A 9637-nucleotide genomic window follows, 5' to 3' on the forward strand; every position below is an offset into this window, starting at 1 on the left:
TGGCTAAACACCACTCTTCACAAAAGTGTATAAAAGTAGGTTATTTTATTATATTCATTTTACAGATAAGGAAACTGAAGCTAAGAGGCGTTAGGAACTTGCTCAAGGTCACACAGCAAGTAAGAGAGCTGAGACTCGAACCCAAATCTGCAGATTCCAACACCTTAGTTGGAGCAAAAAGAAGTGACATTCCTAGAGCCACACTCTATTTTACTGCTTACTGTAAAAGGCCAGCTCCATTTCTTAACTTTTGCTTCCTTTAAAAACCACACCGTACCTTTGGGGCTACCCAGGACAGTTCTTCCCCATCCCCTTCCTCCCCACCCCTATTCCCCACAGCACAAACGTGCCTGTCAAAAGGCACAATCCAGGGCAGGACAACTAATCCCAGAGCTTATAAAAACAGGTTTTCTCATCCTGAAACTGCAATTGCAGTGCCTTTAACCAGGACTTAAATCCCTGAAGCTTTTAATGTTTGGAAAATCTCTTCTAGGGCCAAGAGGGCTTTGGGTTACTGCCAACCTGATGTGCCAGGCCTGTTAACGAGGAAGAGCCAGTAAAAACAGTGGAGCAGGCAGCGGGCAGCAAGCATCCAACCAGGAAGAGCAGGTGAACTCCCATTCCAGAAATCCAGCTTGCCTCAAAGCTCAGTTAATGGATAAGCAAATAAGAATCCAAGCACACGGGACCCATGGCGTACATCCGGGCTTCTGCACACATCATCTCATTCAATCCTCTAAACTTTAGAGTCTAAACTAGTGTCTTTCACCCTTCAGGTCTCAACCCAAGAGCCGAGTCATAAAATTATTTTAGGGGGTTGCCACCAGCATTGTTTTTTGAAATGAAAAATCAGTGCACATCACAGGTAGCAAGACTAAGTAGCCAGTGAAACATTTCTTATCTCGTACATTTGTGTCTATATGGACTGGTTGTAACCTGCAGTGTACAATTGCTCTTATGCAAGTTGTAGGAAAAACATTTGAAAAACTGCTATAAACAGTCTGTGTGGGAGGCAGTCCATTCCCCACTTTGGAGATGCAAAAACTGGGCTCAGAGAAGTGAAGGGACTGGCCTAAGGTCAATATGTAAGCAGCAGAGCCAGGACTCAGACCAGGATCTTCTGAGCACAGACTCCGCACCCTTCCCTTCACCCAGGCCACGGGAGCGGTTCCCATGGCTACCCTTCCAGCTCTTGCCCATTCCCTTAGCTCTACCCAGGACGAAACCTGGGAGGCCTGCAAGTCTGTTTGCCCTTTCAATCCAGCTACTAATCATGCACAAACCAAAAAGAGCTGCTATGATGTTACTCATTTTTTCTCTGCTATCTGCATGTCCACAATTCCCTAAATCCCTTCAGAGAAAAGCAAACACAACTGTGCTCAGGCCACGCCATGCCACACAGCAAATGGTGGGAGAGCTGAATCCTGACATGAAGTGGCTAAATTCGAGACCAAATTAACATTAAGGTTAATGTCCCACAATGACCTTCCTGGTTTATCTTCTCTACCTGACAGAAATCATTGTATTTTATCTAACTTTATGGAGTGTGGGTCTTCACGGATAATTAACAAAGTTATATTCCCTACAGCACCAGATAACCCTTAGGTGGTCTTGTTGGACAATGCTCTAGCATGACATTAAAAGGTCACAAAATTGAAGTGGATGTGGCTCAAGTGACTGGGCTTCCATCTGCCACATGGGAGGACCCGGGTTCGATCCCCAGGGCCTCCTGCCCACCTGGCAAGCCAGGCCCGTGCAGCAAGCAACATAACAAGATGATGACACAACAAGAGAGAGGTGCAGCAGAGAGTCAATGCGAGATGCAACAGAAACCAGGAACCCAGGTGGTGCAAGTGACAGGGAACCTCTCTCCCACATCAGAAGTCCTATGCCTAGAGGAGAAAACGAGAAGACGAAAAGAAACAGACACAGAAGATCACAGAGCAAATGGACACAGACAACCAAAAACAGTGGAGTGGGGAGGGGGAGGAAAAAATAAAAGCTCTAATGGCTTGGATTTTTTTTTAAAGTCACAAAATCATCTTTTATTTCCAAATTTGGGATAAGTTTTCTTTACACTGGGGTTTATCAACTTGGATGGGGGAAAAATGCCATCTTTATTTTCACTAACCTCTAACTCAAATTTCGCCTTTCCTTTATTATGAATGTATTTATAAATATACAAATGCTTTCTACATTTATCAACATGGGTAACAAACCAGTCTTACTGGCAGTATCTGTGACTGTCACCAAGAGATATCACATTTTATTTTCACATTACAACTGGTACAGATAGCTTGAAACACTGTTGATGTGCATCACTGCCTAAAATTACAGACGTTATCAAACCTGTCACTAGATGTTCTTGTTTGATTAATTTAAAAAGGAGCAAAGATACTGTTTTATCACCAATTTGTGGTTATAATATTGATAACTGTATTTCAGTATAACTGGTTCCCTTTGTAATTCTATGTTTTTTATACGTTTAAAAACATTATTCTAAGGAAGGGTCCACAGGTCCTCAGAGAAGCCTTTCCTGGACTCCCGAGTTAGACAACACTCTAGTATGCTCAAGGGTTAGGGACCCTTGTTACCCATTCCCCTACTGCTTTGCACTTTCTCTTTACAGCACTGTGTCTGGCTCATAAAAGATTCTGAAGAAGTATCTGTTGAATGAATGAACATCTGGGATATGTGTAGGAGGCTGCTGCTGGTCCTTGTTCCTTTGAAATAGGGCACATGTGGAATGCTCAGCAGAGGACCCAGTGAGAGGAGACCCCTTGCAGAGAACAAACCTGCTTGCGCCTCAGGACCCTGCCCTACTGGGCCCAATGACCCAGCTTTCCAGCCAGTCCCACGTCTGGGCTCAGTCTGCTTGGTCCCCTTTATGTTTAGCCCCCGCTTAGGGCCCCAACCTGGATCTTCTTCAATATCTCCCATATTAAGGAGTAAAGGATCTGCTCAAGAATGAAAGAAATCGTTTCTCACCAAGGGGCGGGGAGAGCGTGTGACTCTTCAGGGGGAATGACTACCCCAGCCCTGCATCCCAGTTGGCTGTAATGAGCTGCCCACTCTCTGGAGCTGGACACAGATCCCCTACCATACCACCTGGGCACAGGACACATCTAAAACTGGGGCCTCGATATGAAAAGAAGCAAAAAGGCTACTCTAACCCTACACTCCTTCCAAGTATACTCAATCCCCCACTGCCTGACTGCAAAGCCAATTGTTTAGGACATGGTATGGGGAAGAGAACCTGCTGCACACAAGGTGGTCAGAGCAGAGAATCAACGACAGCTACTCAGGGAGGGCGATGCGAGAGGTGGGTGGGGTAAGGTCAGGGTGGGCCTAGCTGGCTGCCCCTCCTCCTGTGCCCAGGCCATCAGGAAACTAAAGAGCAAGTTTCACGGACACCCTGGGAAAATGACGGTGCCATTTCAGAAAATAGCACCTGACAACTTGGCTGCTTAAGCAGTCAGGAGAGCCACTGAGAACCAGCGCTGCGCGTGCCAATCTCTCTCCCCCCTTGCCGCCTACCCCCACCCCACCGTGTCTGATGGTGAACTTCTTCCCACCCACGGTCTATGCACCCTCTCTCTGGGGCTAACGGTATTTGACCAGCTTACCTCACCCAGTTAGCATGGGAGGGTGATGTGAAACATGTGCAAATGCTCTGCGAACTCTAAAGCCCTCTACAAATGTGTTAGATTTGTTATAATTCTCATCCGTCAACCAAGTGGGTGGCCAGGGGCTCCTGTCCGTGCTGCAGGATGGGCCAGGTCAGCATTGCTGCTCCTTCCCTCTCCCACTGGGGCCCAAGACAGTCGGTGTGGAAAAAAAAAAAAAAAAGAGGGGGGCTGGCTGGAATAAAACATAAAAATAAGCCATCCAAAGGCCAGGGAACGTAAGAAGTCAGGCAGTCCTTCCACCCTGTCTGCTGCACTGTCACTTAGCCTCAAACACCTACCACAGCCACCAAGTAAGACATGAGAGCCTCTCAGAGCAAAACCACAAGGCTGGGGCGAAGCTCTCCAGGGACGCGGTGCGGTTTGGCGTCTCCACGCTCATGAAAGGATCTGCTTTCACAAGAAAGGGGCGAGGAACGCAGTGCGGGTTTACCTCAGCCTCGTGCACCCCCACCCGGTGGCTCTGCAGGGTGCGGGCAGGGAGGAGCCAGGAGGGAGTCCAGAGCGCAGCTCCAGGGAACCTGGACGGGGAGAACCCCAGCAGCCCGAGGGCGCCCCCACCCTGCATCCTTCACGCTCTCTCTAACACACACGCCCCTCTGGTCCTTCACAGCCCACTACCTCCTCTTCCCCCTTACCTCCTAAGTCAGTAATCTGCAGTGATTACTGTGGCTCCCATGTATTGGGCACTCCGTGTTCCAAGCACTGAACAGGGTGCTCTATCTGTATTATTTCCCAGCCTCTCCACTCTGCAAGATGGATATTAGCACATTCATAAACAAGACAACTGAGGCGGAGCCCAGCTAAGCGTCCAGCTGACTAAAAGCTCCTGTTCTTTCCACTACTTCACATTCAACTTTATCTTGTAGTGAGCAGAAAGCAAAAGGATGAAAGTGTTGTTTTGGGAAAATTAATCCAGTCTCACCCCTCCAGCCCAATCCTCCCCTGCGCCTGACTCATCCTACCATCAAGAGGGCAGCTTTCGGCATGTCTCTCCACAACCTACAGAATCAAGTCCCGGTGACGGCTTCGCCAGGCTCTTAACGTCCTCTATAACCCACTTTTCCAGTCTTAGGTGACTCCATTCCCAGACTCAAATCCTCCCATCCAGCCTGGCCTCTTGCTGCTTGTTTCCACATTTCTATCTTGGAAAGTTTCCTTGCCCTCCCTGCAGCATTATTCCTTCAACCAAACACAGACGGGGGCTGACTTCATGCCATTCACTGGGCTAGTGCTGGGGAAGCCACGTGGCCGAGCGGGGACCAGGGACTCTGCCAGCTCCTGCCTCACTCCTCCCGGGGCCCTGCCCTCTCACTCCCTGTCCTTAGGCCACAGCACTCCGTGTTTGCCGCGTACACGGCACTCTGCCATACGCTTCAACTCGTGCTCCGGTTTGTTTCAAAAACTTCCTCCATGCTGTGTTTATTTCTGTGGGAAAGTGCACTCCAGGTTCCGAGCAGCATTATAAATAGCAATTAGGTCCCCAGGCCAGTTCACAAAAGCTTATTAAATATGTAACAGTCCCAGAGAAGTATAGAAGCTAAATACACATACACCAGAAGCTCTGCACGAGAGACCCGGACGCCGTGCGCCCCTGCTGTCCCACCAGAGACCTGTGGCTCAAGTCACTGGGTGGCTGGAGGTCCAGCCCCCATCATCAGGGCAGAGGCTCCAACACTGGCTTAGGAGAGAAGCAGGTGGGAGATGGAAGCTCCAAGCTTCTACTGCCCTGCTGGGACGGAGGACAGAGGCCGAGCAGGAAGAAAGCTGATGTATAATTCAGGAGGCCTGGCGCTAATCCCAGCTCTGCCCTTACTAACTGGGGGGCCTTGAGCAAGTCCCTTCCCTCCTGGAACCTCACTTTTTTCTTCTAAAATGAGAGGGTTGATTCAATCGGTAGTCCTCAGACTTTTTACTCTCACAGATTAGCAAAATTAATTCTTTAAATGTTTATTTTATCAATAAGGACTTAAAACACACACATGCACAAAGTACTATCACTGACATTTTTCATCTTTCAAAAGGACCCCCGTCCCAAATAGGGACATCATGTCAGACAAATGGACAAATTCTTAAACTGAAAATATTTGGATTCATAAATAAACAAAAGCCCTTCCCCGTTCTTATTTTCCCGATCTGTCTGCAGACCAGTGAAAACTTCACCACGGCCCCGCTCCAGCCCTTGGCCTGACGTGTGAAAGCCTTAAGGTTGTACCATCTAGCGTCCTCTCCAGACTGGACGTAGACTACATGAGAACCAGCACGGACGTCCCCAGGGAAGGGTCAGCGGCAAGGACGAGCACGGTGGGACAGCAGGACTGCACAGGCCCTGAGGACAGAGGCACCATCAAGGAAGCTCTTAGAACAGTCCAAGCACTGACTGTGACTCTTTCCACCCCACTATTCTTTCAGAAGGCCAAGGGCCCTCAAAGGATCCTTTTTAAAAGCAGTGTAACTTTTCTGATCATGAACTAATACATGCTCATTGTAGAATACTTAGAAAACACAGAAAAGCATAAATGAAGAAGCAAGCAAGTCATCCACAGTACCCTTCCAAAATAATCACTGTTCACTGGTAACACTTTGATGTGGATACGCTATTTCTTCTTACACATTTGTACATACCTCAGCTACCTTGGGAATCAGTGTGGTATCCTACTTTCCCCCTAATTACCACACTCGCACATTTTTCCATGCCCTTATATATTCTTCATCAACATCCTAATGCAAATGCCTTAAGAATAAATGTAGCAATAGAAATATTCTTTATACACATCGCTTTCCATGGTATGGCCAGAGCCAAAAGTCATCTAACCACACCTCTGTTGCTGAGCATTCAAGCCATGTATTATTGTAAAAAATATGGTAGGTAATTCTTCATGGGTCCTGTTGACCCACAAGCCTCTTTGTGCCCCCAGCCCTTGGCACTCAGCTTCTCAATCAAAAGCCAGGGCCCAAAATGCCACGCTCTGAGTTACCCCTGGCTCTAAGACACTCTAGCATGCCCTGCCCAAGGGTGACCCCTACTGTCTATACCCCCTCCCCATCTCCACTCCATAACCCCCCTCTTGTACCCTGTGCCAGCCCAACACTTGTGATGCTTCCACGCCCCGAGGACCCTCCCCTCAGTTCTAGGAGGATGACTCCAGCCCCTACATGCTCTGTCACACTGTTTAGTTACCCCAGGAAGCCATGCCACATGCCTTCCAGGCCACCCCCGTACCCCCACATGCCTTTGTCTGTATTCTGCGCCCAGCCTGCCAGGCCCTGGAGGAAATAAATGTACCCAGTTGCTGTTCTCTAAAAGAGATAGATGGGTAGATGGGTAGATGAATAGATAGATAAATAAAGGTGGGTGGATAGATATAGATAGATAAAGTAAATAAATAAAGGTGGGTGTGCATCCCTGCACCCAAATCTCTGTATACTCCTTTATCCATCTTTATACTCCTCGGGTCACAGACCAGTGCTGTGTACATATCAGCCCTCAATAAATATTGAGTGAACAAGGAAACCCAATCTATGCGTAGGGACTTGGGAAGCCCTTATCAGATGGGCACAGCGATTACATTTACAGAGGTGCAACCCAGCATCCAGCAACCACGCACCACTGACCTGCAGGCCCTCTCCTCCTCCTGCCTACCCACTAAGACAACTCCGGGGCTTGGGGAAGGGAGGGGAGAATATGTAAATCCCTTGCTTGGGACTCCCAAGTTCTAGTGCTCTAGGCTACCATGGAGGGCACCTGCAGACCCTAACTGCCTGGCTAACTCTCACCTCCCTCAGACTCCACTCAACCCACCACCTCAGGAAAGTCATCACTGACCCTCCCTCTAAATTAACTTATGGCTCCCCTTCAGTGGAGGCTCCCAGCACTCAAGGGATTAGCACTGGCTGTGCTGTCACTCTTTGCTCACAGGACTGACTCCCCAACCCAGAGCTCCACCAGAGGTGCAGGGACAATGTGTTTTTGCTCCGCACTGAAGATCCAGTCCAGCATCAAACAATGCAGTTGATAAATATTTACTAAATGAAACTTCTTTCAGGTCAGATTCCCAAGCCCTTTGTTTCCCAGTAGGGAAGTGGGGGAGGGAAGAGGAGAACCAAGGAGGAGGATCCCCTCAAACTGCCCAAGTGCAGACCTGGCGGAGGTGGAGCTGGAGATGGCCCCTGTGCAGTGCGCAGCTCTGCCCAGCCAAGACCAGCCAAGACCACCTGGCTCCGGGGATTGGATATGCACCCACACACGGGACAGACATTGCCCCATTCCAACCTGGTTCTCTCCCAGAGGGAGAATGGTCAGATCCTAGGGGGCAGGGATCAAGACTCCCTTCCCCATTCACTCCAGACAGCTAGAAAATACCAGGCAGCCCCTCACAGGTGATCGCAAAAGTTCAGGACATTAGGAGATGGAAGTGTTTAAAGCAATTCAATCCACACTCAACTTTTTGTCCTCACATTTGCACAGCATCCTTGCCATACCCAAACAAACAAACACACAAACAAACAAAAAATAGAAATCTGGGTTGGGGAGGGTGCTAGCAGCAGCAAGTTCCCTGGAACTTCAAGAAAAAAGGAGCCACAATGATTCTAAAATAAGGGAGACCAGAAATTATCCTAGAGATGAAGAAGCCACACCCATGCAACCACACACCCACAGCAACACCAAGGAGGGGTCTCGGCCTAGGTGAGCACACCCATTCCAAACTCTTCCAGGCGCCCCCTGGAAGCCCACCCCTCCCAGCACCCTGGCCCAACCCTCCTCCACTCTTACATGATTTTGCGGTTTACAGTTTCTCCCTCCGATTTTTCTAGCAACTCTCGTGATAAGCCTGTAGGGTGGTTATGTTTTCCATCCCGATTTCATAAATGAGAAGACTTAGTCATACCCATTAAATGACCCCTCACCTCCATCCCCACTCGCCGGATCATACAGCTAGGAAGTGTCTGAGCCCCAAGCCGGGTCTAGCAGAATTCCTACCCTATCCAGCCCACTGAGCTTGGCCTGCGAGTGGGGGCCACGGTGGTGACCCCAGACGCCCGGGGTCGAAACCCAGAACAAGAGAGACCTAAAATAAGCTTTCTGGCAGCGCAGGTGGAAAGCACCTTCTCCCCATCCCCCCAAGCCCGCACTCACACAGGTGCAAAGCCGGGAGTCTGGGGGCAGGGCGCACCCCAGAGTCTGCCCGCGTCGCGGCCGGGCCCGCGGTGGTCCCGCGGCCGGCGTTCCCGCAAAGTTGTGCCCCTGGCGCGAGCGCCCAGCGTCCAGGCTCTCTCCGGCCCTTCCGCCCAGAGACGCTCCGCAAGGAGGGTGTGGGGCTGCCCGGTTGCCTCCTCCGCACCCACAAGGTCCCGGCCTGTCTGGCACACACGGCCGCACCCCGCTGCCCCAAAGCATCCCTCCAAGCGCCCCAAGGAGAGCCGGCAGCAGGGAGCGCGATCCCGCACGCGGGGCGCACGTGCCCCCCCATCCCCGCCCTGGCCGCGACCCCCACCCCCCCAGCCTCACCCAGATCAGCAGCAGCAGCGGCCTCGCCAGCCCGGCCCGCGCCATCCCAGCGCCGCTGCCCGCCGCCGGCTCCCGCTCCGCTCCGCTCGGGTTCCCGAGCCCGCCCGCTCCGCCGCGTCCAACCTCTTCTCTGCCACTTCGCAGCCGCTCCCCGCCTCCGAGTTCCCGGTGCCACGTCTGCCAGAGCATGCGCACAGGCTGGGGACGAGGCCCGGGAGAAGGGCTCGCTGGGGGTTGTAGTCTAAAGCAAGGCAGAGTTCGGGCGAGGGCGGGAAATCCCCTCTCCCGTGGCTTTGGCCGCAAAGCCGTAAATGAGCGTGGGTGGAGTGCGAAAAGGCGAGGTCAGGATGTAAGGGATGGCAATTAATTTTGGGGGCTTGCTCTGTTTCTGGAGCTTTAGAAACGATATCTCATTTCCTTCACAACAGCTCACAGACTTTTA

General features: G+C 50.8%; 1 protein-coding gene across 2 annotated transcripts in view; it reads right to left on the minus strand.

The window, feature by feature from the left end:
* The window catches only part of PDIA5 (protein disulfide isomerase family A member 5), an 89404-nt gene extending 80058 nt beyond the window's left edge, over window positions 1-9346 (minus strand). Inside the window, exon 1 of one of the 2 annotated variants that reach the window (XM_004465791.3) lies at window positions 9196-9346. In XM_004465791.3, coding sequence (XP_004465848.1) covers window positions 9196-9240 — 45 coding nt within the window. In that variant the 5' untranslated portion in view covers window positions 9241-9346. Of the gene's footprint in view, window positions 1-4651; window positions 4691-9195 lie in introns of those variants that run through there. The other variant, XM_071214740.1, reaches the window with a different exon arrangement.
* Between the last annotated feature and the right edge of the window lie 291 nt (window positions 9347-9637).

Source organism: Dasypus novemcinctus, chromosome 4 (assembly GCF_030445035.2).
Source record: "Dasypus novemcinctus isolate mDasNov1 chromosome 4, mDasNov1.1.hap2, whole genome shotgun sequence".
Classification (NCBI taxonomy): domain Eukaryota; kingdom Metazoa; phylum Chordata; class Mammalia; order Cingulata; family Dasypodidae; genus Dasypus; species Dasypus novemcinctus.